Below are 13,836 nucleotides of genomic sequence, written 5' to 3' on the forward strand. Positions count from 1 at the left end.
AGCCGAGGGATTCGTATAGTACAAGTTACATAGTCCGGGAAGGTTTTCAACTCATCCCGCAAGATTACAAATGACACTTCCTATTACAACTCTATCTTTCCTTAAATACATCTTGGGCTCTCGAATCTTCTTATTCTTCGGGTAGTGGGCCTTCAATAAACCCCGGGTACTATCTTCGGCAAGCCCATTTGGGATGCCTATATCACCACCTGTGAGCTATTCTCATGGAGGACGCCGTCCGGGCGACGCCTGCCCGCGCCCGTCGCTCGACCCTCGCCGCCGGACTCCCACGTGCTCCTCCCAGGCACCATGGCGTTGGGGACGCACAACCCAGGCACCGCAGACCATGTGTGAAGGCTGGATGCGAGACCTCATGCACTCACTTGAGGGCGAGCTCAGCCGATGCCTAGACGCCAAGGTGAGCATCTCACGATCCTTTCCATCTGCTCCATATCTTTCTCTTGTAGCCTTTGATCTTGCTTGTCTAATCTGAGTTTTCTGGTGTCGTTTCAGGCTTTAAAAATTCGTTGATGTGTGGATTATAAATGTATGGGGTTTCTATTGCCATGCCTGCCACTCTGGTGCAGCTCCGGCACACGCTGGATGGCCTTGTCCCTAAAGGTGATTTGGTAATACGTTGCATGCTGTTCTGTTTGGTTAGCTCTGACCACGTTGATTGGTTTTCTGTAATTAGTCAAGTAGTATATTGTCATCCCTTGTGCATATTGAAAATACAACTGATTGGTTAGCTGCACAGATTAACTGATTCAATGTTTTTTTTTGTTAACATTGATGTGTCATCTGAGGTCCTATATCTATCTGATGAGTGCTAAAATGGTGTGGACGTGTGGCTTTTGGATTTTTTACTGCTCAAGAATTCAGTCTGACGATATTTGGTGGACACATGCTCTTTAGGTGGATTGACCCCTACCGTGGCTGAGGTGTACAGCATAGTGAATTTTCTGGAGCTCTGCTTGAATTTGAACACTCAGTTTGCGTCCCAGATTTCTCTGAACTCCAGTATATAAAAAAAATTATTTTGTTCTTCTCTTTGGTTGGCAATTATAAGATTTAAATAGCTCGTAAGCACATGAGGATGCTCAATGTAAACTGGTATACTTATCTCTCTCTTGTTGTTAGGTTGAATTGGTAAAAGCATTTTGTTCTTTGTATGGTTAGTAATATGGCTGAACACTAAGAGCTGAGCTAATTTGTAGAGACAGCGTGGATGTTTTATTTTCCATATATCCCATTACTCATGATGGTGGAAATAAAAGTTTACCTACTTAGTTGCCAAATCTCACTGGAATTGCTTTTGGATGTAGTGACAGTGATATCTGAACTCATATTTTGAGTGATATTTTTCAGTGCGAACCTAACTAATTTAAATTTTCTCATTGTCCGTGATGTATGTGACGGTGATCCTTGCATCTTCTTTGCCATGAAATCATGTTTATTTACTCTAGCGGTGAGTCCATGTTTGGAAGAAATTAATAATTTCAGTACATGTTGGAGCTTTTGGGTCGTTCCAGTGTGAAATAGTTGTAGTTTTGCACCATCTATCCAATTGGGCTTATGCAGATAGCTTAAATTCATGGATATGAGCATATGTATATATCTTGTGAGAGACTTAAGAGAAACCAAATATGATCACCAATTTAGGAACCAAATATACGGGAGAGTCTCAGATTCTAAGAAGGGTTCTAGAGTTTCATATTGCTGTGTCCTGGCTCCACTTGCCCCCATGCCAAAACCATCGGTGTGGCATGGGGGCATCGACCTCTCAGAAGGCAGGTTCTATGGCCATTGGTAGAGCTAAGGCGGACGAAGTGGTGTTCTGGCTGGTGAGTTATCATCATCTCGTTTCATTGTTCGGTACTCATCAAATCTGAGACTATGGAATATGTATGACACGGATTACCGATATTCATTGTTGAAGGGTTGCTGATGCTTGGGATGGGGTAAATCTTAAGCTTACTCTCTGCAGAACTGTGTCTCAGTGAGTGTTCCATATATGGTTAGACTTGGTCTCTTTGTTGACACATAGTGGGTTAGTGAAAATAACAATCCAGTGATCTATATTACCTCTGCTGCACTTTGGACATTGTGGACTGTGTGTAATGGAATGTGCTTTCAGGTACTAAGATGGTTGCGTGTCAGGGAGATGTTAACAAGAATCGAGATGTTGATTGGAAGCTGGAAGGTGCTTTGGTTGGACAAACATTCCAGTTTGCTGGATCCTGGAGGAGTACCTGATGAAGCTGAACCCCTTGAAAGGGGAACTTCTTTGAATTGGATGGACATGAATGAACTGATCCTGGGGTGTATGTCTACTGAATCTACATCATCTGTCCCCCTTCTGAAGAAATGGCGTCAGGAGCTGGCCTGTGAAGCTTTATTGGGATGATTGGCAATACCTTGTGACTCTGTAGGCTTATTCCTGTAGCTACCTGAAAGTGTTGTTCCCTCTCGCCTGTTTCCATTTTCTGTTTTCGGCTTTGTTACTGTAACCTGATGATGTGACTGCTTTGCATATAATGGAACCGGGGGGGCCCCTTTATCTAAAAAAAAAAGAGATGCTAAAGAGGAGGATCCTTAAGAGTGAAAAGTTTCTTAAGAGCGTGCTTTGCTTTTCTTTCTGTGTGACTGCTCTAAATAACTACTGTTTATGTTTGTCTAGAATTTGGATCATGGGCACTGAAGATTAGCAATTGGGCATGATCATGATGTTGTATTATACATGTATTAATTTTTTTAAAGACAAATAGGTATTACACAAGTGCTTGAAAGATGGTCTTTTCCGGAAAAAGAAAGCCTTAGCTGTTGGCTATAAAATAAAATAAACTCTCAACAATTGGTCTCTGTTGGCTATCTGGGTAATCTTCTCTTCTTGCTTTCACCTCTCCTAGCTGTTGCTTCTTGAACATGTGTATAATAAAATGCATTGATGTTCTAAATGTCCTTAGCTATCAACATGCAATCTTGCTCCGTTTCGAAAATGAGAACATGAGGGAAACGTAACTAAACTACTGAATTCCTGACCAACTAAACCTGTTATATGTTCAGACTTGAGTACACAATATTTGCCAAACATAATAAACCCAATTATGGCTTCAAAAAACCGAGCCTTCATTTGCAAATGTATTTATTCGTGATTCTGTCACTTGCACCCGTGGCGCAACTGGTCATCCAATGGAAATAAAATCTGGAGTGATTTCAAAACCCACGCCAAGTCATCCGAGAGCTTCAACATTGCATAAAAGATCAAATCGAGTCGAAACTCTTAATTTTCATAGAATGTACATACAAATTCCACCACCTAGGTCATATAATACACTTATGACAATATTAATATAATGGTTACAATATTGTCTCGTTTATCTTTACGCCGGGACAACTAAACACGTGATCACAAAACATGTCATATTTTCATACCTTGGTAAACTACTTCTACTAAAAAAATAGATACAATTGTAGCTATGAAACCTAAACCTTTATTTGCAAATAAACTAATCTTGATTCCGCCATTTGCCTTTCAGCTTCGACGCTATTGTCATATCATTGCACACACAAAAAAAAAACGTAATTTACAGATGAAATGAATAAATGATAGAATTGTCATTCTATAAGTTCCTTGAATTTCCATCCAATAAGTTCCTGCCTTGATTTGAAAATGGCTGGTCATGCTTGCCGCACCATACGATTGTATTAGAGCTGCAGTATTATGGTCCTGGGTTTTTCCTTGAAAAATATTTATATGAGCTATTGATTCGCTTTTGCCTTTGCGCTGAAATTGTCATAGTATTTTATTGCAGCACCTTGATAGAATGGCGTGTCTACAATTGTACTAAAGTATTTAAATTTCAAGCTTATTCTTAATACTAAAATAATCTAAAACTTACAATTTAATTTTTGCATTGATTCTGCCATTTGCGCGATAGCGCAACGGATCATCTAGTAACTGAAAGAACAATGGTTTGAGATTATACCATAGTCGCCCTGATCCACGTGCAGTGGCCCTGATTCTCGGCCAATGATTGATAGTTTCCTTTATTTTCGTGAATCGTGATCCCGCTTCAGAATATATTTTTCTGTCTTCAGAACTGATTCACTTCGATATTGTTGGGATCAAAACCAAGAAAAAAAATAGGGTGCTAAATGAAATAGCGTGGTCCTTCTCTACACGCTATGCAAGTTAATAGCACGCTATTTTTCAAAATAGCGTTTTGCAAAAAACCAGAAATATAGCTATCAAGGACACCAGCTAAAAAATTATCCAAAGAAATACATGCATAACTAATTAACTAGTTTTGACTACCTTCCTTCTCATAGAGACAAAACATGCAGGACGAAAAAAAGAACTACATAACTGAACTAAGAAGTACAGAGCTGAACTAAACTAAGAACTATAGAGCTAAACCATGATGTCTACGGTCTACGACTACCACTACTGAACTACCTTCCGATACTGGTTAAGTTGGAAGAGAACATGCAAAGATAAAACTAGATATGATTGTTGCATGTTGCGTAAGAGGCGGTGGCCTGGCGGCAAAGAACGGCGTCAGATCAAGCTCCTCGTCAAGGCGCGCGTCCTCCCTGTGATTATGGTCGGGACGTGTCACACGGAGGCAGGCGGGAAGAGCTGGAGGAGAGTGGCGTTGTTGCTGTAACCGCCACCGCCGCGACGCGTGGGGAGTTGAAAGTGGCGACTGGTTGGTTGCCGACCTGGGGTTGAGTTGAGCTAGGTTGAAATCGGGGGCTCGTGGGCTGCTGCTGGTTCCATAACTTTTTAGCGCGCTATAACGTTACAAAAAATGGCGAGCTTAGCGCCGCTAATAGCGAGATTAGCGCCATAGCGAGCAAATTATGCATAGCATAGCGTTCATCTTTTAAATACGCTATAGCGCCGCTATAACGTCGAAATAGCGCGCTATTTTTTTCCAACAGTCACAGGGCAAAACCGTCCTCTTTCATTACAAGTATCGATCATACATAAACCAACAGTCACAAAGAAACAACATCTTATTTTCCATTGCATCCAACTGCACTACTGTATGAAGTGTATGTCACTTCATGCTATTATTAACACTTATGACTGAGCCGCACTTGCTTTTCAAAAGAAATTGAAACTCTCATGCCTGAGACTAGCCAATAGAAGAAAGAGCCACAAGCAAGCCATAGCTGCATCCTTTTTCTTCGCTTAATTTACATCCAAAAGCGCCATGGGCTTACCGGACGTGACATTGGGTGCTCATTTTGCCATGACCAAGGCTGGGATAAACAGGTCACGCCTTTTATGTTTTATGAACAATGTGCACTTACAAAGCTACGACCCAAGTAGTATGACTGACAATGCAATTAGCACTATTTCTTTTGATATGAAACTCAGCGATGTCTCCCGCTCTAACAAACTGATAACTTCTGAATTCATGCATATGCTCCCACATGTATGAAAAAAAGGAAGAATAACCAATGGAGAAAATGGTCTGCCATAGAGTAAGTACTTTATAGGTCTTTACAAGAAATTTTCGGGAAGTATGGATTAGTAAACAAAGCTCAATACCATATGATGAGCACTAGACCTTGCTAATAACTTGTGCCATGGAATTAGTGCAAGATTACAAACATTGTTGCTTTCAGTGATAGTACCAGAGAGAAGTAATGATACTTGAAAGAACGTCTGAGATTGGGAATGAAGTAGAGCCAATAAGTTATAAGGCGGTACGTCTTCTGTAAAAAGGGACAACTCAACTAAGAGGGGATGTAAGACACCAAAGAGCATTGACATAGGTACCATCAATCGACCAAGACCAAAGGACCAACTAATAGGTGGTGATGAAATGGCTCCTTTGTTTCATGTTTATGTTCATGGTGTGTAAGTGTTAGGATATATATTGAGAAATTTCGAACATAGTTACGCAGTTGTCGCTCTCTATGTCTCTGCTAAGCATTCAGCCTTGTCTGGGATGAAAACAAACTTGCTTGTGCAGTGCGATTCACAGACTTGGTGGTTTAGTGTGGCGACTTTACTTCGATAAGCATCCTAGAAAATTGAATGTTGTATATGCATTCTATTGCCGAGACCCTTCGGTTCATGACTGCGCTGCGCCAATGCCGAGTTTGTCACTATGTCCATAGATTTGTCCAACATGAAAAATAACAAACTAAAGATCTAGACACATGTATATTCAATTTTTACGTGCAATTGCAATATTGGTAGTGTTTACAAAACACATGGATTTACGATATGTTGCCAACCCAAATTTTGGATCATCTAATGGAATCATATAATTGTCAGAAGTGAGTGATTGTTCATCAGAACTGTTCCAGTCCAAATACTCATAAGGTTGGGTCGATGCCCACCTCCCCCAAACTTGACTTGCAAGTTTCCCCGCGAAAAGCTCTCCACGCCTACTCTTATTTATAAACAACACTATTCTTCTTTAGTTAGGTAGTTCTCCCCCTCGACACATCACATGTGTCTTAAAAGATTTAGTTGCATGAGGTTGTACACTGGAAACAATATCCAAAAAGTTGTTGGGTGTGGCGTGATTGGTCATGACCTATTGCATTGAAGATGGAGTTGAAGTTTGCGCAGAGTGACAAGTGGCAATGATGAGGTGACGAACGACGATGTGGCATGTTGCAGTTCAGATGCTTGTGGTGGAAGAAGTGGGAGCTGCCTGCAAATTATGACGACATGTGATGTTTGATGGTGGTTTTGCTTTGTTGCAGCAGTTGTGGTGTTCAATTGGTGTCTTGTTTGGCGATGATGATGGTGGTGAGCAGAGCTAGGTCACAAATCAGTTTGGTAGCTTGTTCTTTCCGACATGTTCAAGAGGTTTCCCGTGCCTCGTTTGGTCTTCGTTGAGTCAGAGCAGTCAAGGAGGATTATTAATGGTGGTGATGAGAAGAGACGGGTCTTTGGTTGCACGGCTTGGTATATGCAAGCTCATCCTTTCTCGCATACAATGTAATTCATCAAAGCAGCTATTGTCTGGTCCTTGACTCAGGCGGTCGAGTGTTTGGCATGTGTTAGCACGGGGAACAACATTTGTTGCGGAAAGGGCTCTATTAGTGGTTGTCAAAGGTGAAGTCGGGTTTGCTTACTCGAGCAGGAGTGATGACAACTTTCGTGGTGGCCTTTTTTCTCTATGATTCATGTTTTCTTCATGTGGGTAGCTAGGTCGGGCGGGGTTGCCTTGTCTTGTTGAGATTTTCTGTCATGGTTGCCCATTTTTTGCTAATTATCTGAGAAATTATATTCTTCCTAGTTAGTGATATGAGGCTAAACTTTTACCCCTTATTTCGAACAAAACAAAATAAAAAAAGTATAAAAATAACAAAGCCAAAAGGTAGAAAGCACGAGAAAGCAAGATGTAGAGAGAACGAAGGCGATGTACTTAGGTAAAAACTAAAAACTAAGTGAATCAAGAAAAAACAGAGACATGAAAGAAAACATAGCTTTTATTTGTAGCCTAAAACACAAAGGGAGAGCAAAAACCTTGAACTAAGAATAAAAAAATGAAGTCACAGGAGTATCCACTTTTTATATAGGAAACCATAAGTCGAAGGGATTTGGTGTTGTCCGTGTTAAAGCACAAAAAGCAAACTAAGGTTCGAAGGCGGAAGACAGTAGGACCCAAGGAAAATAGAGAAAATCAAGAAGGAAGAATTCAATATTACTTTTGAAGGCATATCAACATATGCGCAAACCATGGCCAAGGAGGTTCTATTTAAGAAACGGAAACAGTGACGGGCAAAAAAATACACGGGAAAAGAACATAATGCAAGAACAAACAATAATAGTCCAAGTAAAAGCAAAGTAAGCACCATGGAGGGGAAATGCACGACACGAGAGAACGAAAAGAAGCGAGCACATTAAGCTAATATGAAGGATTGAAAGAACAAAATGCGACAAGAGGAATGTAATAACAAAAAAATGGATGAATGAAGAACAAAAAAGAGCAAATGTGGTAAGGAAACATGGAAGATTGAAAAAACGACAAAGAGGCAAACACGGTAAGGAAATACAGAACTAGAAAGAAGAAATATGTGATAAAATAAACGTAACAACAAACTAAAAAGGCAGAGTAGGACCTAGTACGGGCCCACCGAGGGGAGGGCAGGAAGAGTGGTGGTGATCTCCATATCCTCGAGCTCAACAACTATGTCTATGATCCGTTGAACTCTAATGCAAGTGAGGCTAGAGTAATCATATCATAAGGAATAGCTTATGAGCATGGTGTGGGAAGGGATGAACAAAGTAGTAGACAAGAGATGAGAAGAGGAGACCCCATTTATAGGGGAAGCTCGTGGGAGACGATCAAGCTGGCGCAACACAAAGTCGTGCAACACGTAACTTTCTTCATATGGTGCCATGATGACTATGCGAGTGCACATGTAGGACTTAGAGAGATGACTTCACACCACGGGTAGGCCCTCCATCGACGAGTTCTTGTGTACGGCTTGTGGATGTGAGAGGAGCTTCCATTTGACCCGAGAACCCACAATGCGATCTTATCGTGAGAATACGCGTATGCCCACGTTCCAGAGAGTTGACATCAGACCGCGTCGAGACCTAGCTAGCGTCGAAAGTGTGTTTTCTGCAGGTCCATGGATGCTCTCACTAAAGGCAGAGCTACCCAAGGTCGATGACAAGGGGGACACCGGTGAGTATACCTGCCCATGGGAAGCCCGACCCGACATGCCTATGGGCCGGGCCTGGGCTGAAGATTTAGGCCCAATGGTCAGGCCGAGACGGGCCTAAGCTTGAAAATTGTGCCAAATAGGGAAGAGACCCAACCCGATGGGTAGTTGCTGTGATGGGCTAGGCTAGGCCGGGCCTGGTTTTCTTTTTGCGTCGGGCTATGTTAGGGCCCAGCCCAAAACTTGGCCCGGCCTGAACAATGCCCAGTTATACCGATGAGCGGCCATGCGTAGGGTTGGCACATGCGAGTGTGGTTAGCCACCGAGCGGTGGTCCGATTGCGCACGTGCAGTGGACAGTTCACCGGTTGTGACTATACCTTGCCTAGGCCCTGGATTTTTGGGCCAGGCCGGGTCGGGCCAACCGGCCGGGCTGCCCATGTATCGTGTGACATGTGACAGCACCGATGCGGCAGTACACGAAGCCATCTCGACATGGTAAGCTTAACTCTCTTTCATCCTCCATGATCATGTTGTGAAGAATCACACAACATGTCATGATGTTGACAAGGGTTTTTTGTCCTAAAATCGGGCTGAGCCACGAACAATGGCAAACCTTGCTTGCAAAACACCGAAAGCTCTCTCAATGTCCTTGCGAGCTGCTTCTTGAGCTTTGGAAAATTCAGCTTCTATTCTATCTTGGGGATCCTTCACAGACTTAACAAAAGTTGCCCAATCCGGATAGATGCCATCGGCTAGGTAATATCTCATTGTGTACTCATTGTTCATGACATTGTAGTTGCAAGTGGGTGCTTTCCCATTTGCTAATTTCACAAATAAAGGGGATCTTTGCAGCACGTTGATGTCATTGAGTGTTCCCGGCAAACCAAAAATAATGCCAAATCGACAGATCATGTGATGCAACAGCCTCAAATACAATGGTAGCATCTTTGCTCTTGCCACAGTATTATCCATGCTATGCCTTGGGACAATTCTTTCATGTCCAATGCATACAATCAAGACTACCAAGCATGCCCGGCCAACCTCTTTTCTCATTTATCTCCATCAATCTTTTTGTGTCATCCTCATTGAAAACTCGGAGATAGGTTGGCCCGAATAACTTGATAATCATGCGAGCAAACCTACGCACCGACTTCGAAGTAGTATCTTCGCTAATTCGAAGATACTCGTCGGTGTAATCTGCAGGGATGCCATACGCAATCACCCTCATGGCAGCAGAGATTTTTTGAAACGGGCTGAAACCCATCACGCCGGCGGCATTTCTACGTTGCTTGAAGTAATTCGAATTGGCTTCGCAGGCCTTGACGATTTTGACGAACAAAGTACGGCGCATGCGATACCTCCTATGGAATAGATGCGGCAGATAGGTAGGTACCTCGGTGAAGTAGTCCTCCATCAGCTGCTCGTGTCTGAGGAGGCGATTCCGTTGGATGTGGTTCCGGCCCATCACCGACCCGCGCCTCCGATTCAGCAGCTTCACGCGGTCCTCCAGCTCCTTGATGGAGAGAAGGAAGATGGTGGCCTCCACCTCGTCGTCCTAGAGCATCTCGAGGTCGGAATCGTCAGAGCTCGACGAATCCGACAGATCGATATCGACCCCTACAAATACAAGCCGATTTGGATTTTCGGTCTCAGCCTGAATAAAAAAATTCGGTTTACGGTAACTGATCGGCGCTATTTTTCAACCCGACCCGTAAGTGACGGTTATTTTTCGATTTTAGCCTCACCGCTCTGCTCTAAGAGAAAACGTGTTGTTATAGCAAAGCCAAGCGAAAAGCGACGGCTGCGGGAGAGCGACAACGACGCACGCAAGCATCGTCCGGCTCCGGCCGGTGCGAGCCGTCCGTCCGAGATCCCGTGCCCGTGCGCCCGCCCAGCCTCCTCTTCTGCCTCTTCCACGTGGGCGCCGCCGTCGCCCGTCGGTTCTCCTCCTCCAGTTCACTCCACTCCACATCCCCACTCGCTCACAAGCAACCAGCGTCGACTCCCATGCGCACCAACTGCTCGACGCAATTTCCCAACCACTGATCGCGCCCGCCGCCCCTCCCCCCAATGTCCTCCCTCCTCGCGCCGCCCGCCTCAACGCGCGGCATCCTGCCGCCCCGACGGCCATCCCCGCGCGCCCTCACTGCCCGCGCCGCGCGTTCCTGCTACCGCTACCGCTTCCGCACCGACGACGACGGCGTCGTCGACGTGGCCGTCGCCGCCAACGACAGCAACGGGTACACGGTCGGCGTCGAGGTCCCGCCCCGCCCGGGCGCCCGCGGGCGGCCCGACGGCAACCTCCTTCTCCACGCCGCGGACTCCGGCGACGCCGTCCCGCTAGCCTCTCCGGGCCACGGCGCCTCCCTCTCGGCCTCCCTCTCCATCCACGCCTCCCGCGCGCCGTTCAACCTCTCCTTCCTGCTCACCGACCCCGCGGGAACCGAGATACGGACCCACCGCCGGACGGCCTTCCGCGTGCCGGTCGGCGTCGGGCAGGGCAGCCCCGCGCCGCTCGGTCTCACCCTATCCGACTCCGGGGCCGCCAACTTCGCGCTCTACAGCAAGACCGCCCAGGGCGTCGTGCTCTGCCTCTACACCGCCGCCGCCGCCGCCGACGAGCCCGCTCTCGAGATCGAGCTCGACCCCTACGTCAACCGGACGGGCAACGTCTGGCACGCCTCGCTGGAGAGCGTGGCGGGGTACGCCAGCTACGGCTTCCGCTGCGGCCTGTTCGGCACGGGCCACCCGCTGCTGGATCCGTACGCCAGGGTGATCGGGGACTTGGTCGCTGGCGATTCAGTCTACGAGGAAGGGGCCGCTCTGCCGTCCATGAGCTGCCTCGGGTCGCTGGCGAGTCCGCCCAGCTACAACTGGGGCAGGGACAGGCGCCCCCGCCTGCCGTTGGAGAACCTGGTGGTGTACAGGGCAAATGTGGCTTCCTTCACCAAGGACAGGTCAAGCGGGCTGCCGGACGATGTCGCCGGTACGTTCTCCGGGATGGCGGCAAAGGTGCAGCACTTCAAGAGCCTCGGCGTCAACGCGGTTTTGCTGGAACCTGTGTTCCCGTTCGATCAGGCCAAGGGGCCTTACTTCCCGTACCATTTCTTTTCACCGGCGAGTTCCTACAGCGCCGAAGGTTCCAGTGCTTCAGCAATCACTGCTATGAAGGATATGGTCAAGGCGATGCACAGAAACGGAATTGAGGTCCTCCTGGAGGTTGTTTTCACACATACTGCTGAAGGAGAAGCAGAGTGTCAGATGATATCCACCCGTGGCATCGACAATTCCTCTTACTACATTTCTGGTGAGATTGCTGGATGCAAATCCGGCATATTGAACTGCAATGGTCCAGTCACTCAGAAGCTGATTCTGGACAGCCTCCGCCACTGGGTGCTTGATTTCCATGTCGATGGGTTTTGCTTCATTAATGCCCCTTTCCTCGTCAGGGGTCCACGTGGTGAGTATCTGTCTCGGCCGCCCCTTCTTGAGTCTATAGCTTTTGACCCGGTTCTGTCCAAGACAAAGATCATCGCGGATCCTTGGTCTCCGCTCGACATATCTAACGTGCAATTTCCGTTTCCTCACTGGAAAAGATGGGCTGAGATGAACGCAAGGTTCTCTATTGATGTGCGCAGATTCTTGAAGGGAGAAGCTCTTGTTAGCGATCTTGCTACGCGTCTATGTGGTAGTGGGGACCTATTTGCCAGCAGGGGACCGGCATTCTCATTCAATTATGTATCCAGGAATGCAGGACTCACTCTTGTTGATCTGGTGAGTTTCAGCAATGACAATCTTGCTTCAGAGTCAAGCTGGAATTGTGGTGAAGAAGGTCCGTCTGAGAACAGTGCAGTCCTTGAGATGAGGTTAAGGCAGATAAGGAATTTCATATTTATTCTGTTTGTTTCCCTTGGTATTCCTGTTCTGAACATGGGAGATGAATGCGGGCACTCCTCGGCTGGTTCGACATCATACAAAGAGAGAGTTCCTCTAAACTGGAAAGGCTTGAAAACCACTTTTGTTAAGGAAGTTACCGGATTCATTTCATTTCTAGCTGCATTCAGAAGTCGGCGAGGAGACATTTTTCAGAGAAGAGAATTCCTCAAACTGGAAAACATAAACTGGCACGGGAGTGATCTATCTGAACCACAATGGGAGGATCCTGGTAGCAAATTTCTTTGCATGCACATAATAGCAGAGAATGATGGAAACAAGTCAGATTCAATCAGAGGTGACTTGTACATCTGTTTCAATGCAAATGTGGAGTCAGTGAGTGCTACATTACCTGTTCCCGCAGAAGGAACCTTATGGCTACGCTTGGTCGATACATCACTTGCGCTTCCAGGTTTCTTCGGCACCGAGTCTAACCCTAAGCGGAAACAAGTGCTAGGATGTTCCTCCTATGAAGTAAAAGCGCACAGCTGTGTTCTATTTGAATCAACAAGGGATCTCTCCTAGTTTCTGTGATAAGCAATAACTCTGCTGCTATCTATTTCTTACTTTGATATACTGTTGGTCCAAATAAGTTGCTGTGTGTTGTAGATGATAATGCTAAAGTTAATAAAATTTAGTATTTTCCCAGATAGATGGCATATCTACTTGTCATAGTGCCTTCTTGTTACTTGTGGTGTTCTATAACTTTCTTTGCTCATGCTTTGAAGTTAACCAGTTGCAGGCTGGCAGCCATTTATAGATCTAAGGGTGCGATATTGGAATCCTCCTACCTCGACCACGTCACCTCTATTCCCACAGCCATTCGATCACTTGCATGCTGATGGAAGGCGAATCTCGGTGACTTTCCGCCTTCCGCCACGTAACCACATGCCTGGTTGTCTCCCTGATCCCTCACATCTCCTCCATTCTGCATCCCATTCGACCCTTCTCTCCACAACCTCCTACCCATCTTGCCCCATGTCTGTGTTCTTCGCTGCCCTTCCTCTTCTGCATGAGACCTTTCTCTCTCCGTTCCTGCCACCGATGCACCCATCCGTGCTGTCCACAGGCACATCTGGATTCTGGAAAAAATGGTGCTAGGATCCCTCTTCCATCTTCTGCTGCCCGTTGTGAGTCCCTTGATGATGGAGATGATCCTGGTAAATGGTAACAAAGTAATTTCCCCCTTAACTCTTGTTCATTTAGTCCAGTTCCTTTCTTTATTAACTCATGTTTTCGTTGGTGCTAGATT

General features: G+C 45.8%; 1 protein-coding gene and 1 long non-coding RNA gene across 5 annotated transcripts; both read left to right on the plus strand.

The window, feature by feature from the left end:
- The first annotated feature begins 211 nt into the window (after positions 1–211).
- Positions 212–2,586, plus strand: LOC127315393 (uncharacterized). Of its 4 annotated transcripts, none has more exons than XR_011745568.1 (4): positions 212–418; positions 514–621; positions 916–2,050; positions 2,138–2,586. It is a non-coding gene; the product is annotated as an uncharacterized lncRNA (long non-coding RNA). The 4 variants fall into 4 exon arrangements; XR_011745566.1 differs by having other exon boundaries at positions 916–1,844; positions 1,940–2,586; XR_007860109.2 differs by having other exon boundaries at positions 916–2,586.
- Positions 2,587–10,466: 7,880 nt separating this feature from the next.
- On the plus strand, positions 10,467–13,232 carry LOC127315428 (isoamylase 2, chloroplastic). Its single transcript, XM_051345921.2, has one exon. It carries the CDS (start codon positions 10,722–10,724, stop codon positions 13,107–13,109), a length of 2,388 nt encoding a protein of 795 aa, XP_051201881.1. The 5' UTR covers positions 10,467–10,721; the 3' UTR covers positions 13,110–13,232.
- The last annotated feature ends 604 nt before the right edge of the window (positions 13,233–13,836 follow it).

The sequence above is a fragment of the Lolium perenne genome, chromosome 1 (genome assembly GCF_019359855.2).
Source record: "Lolium perenne isolate Kyuss_39 chromosome 1, Kyuss_2.0, whole genome shotgun sequence".
Classification (NCBI taxonomy): Eukaryota; Viridiplantae; Streptophyta; class Magnoliopsida; order Poales; family Poaceae; genus Lolium; species Lolium perenne.

Bases quoted from the DNA above. Each gene is read 5' to 3' on its own strand.
- LOC127315428 (XM_051345921.2), top strand. From the start codon at position 10,722: ATGTCCTCCCTCCTCGCGCCGCCCGCCTCAACGCGCGGCATCCTGCCG.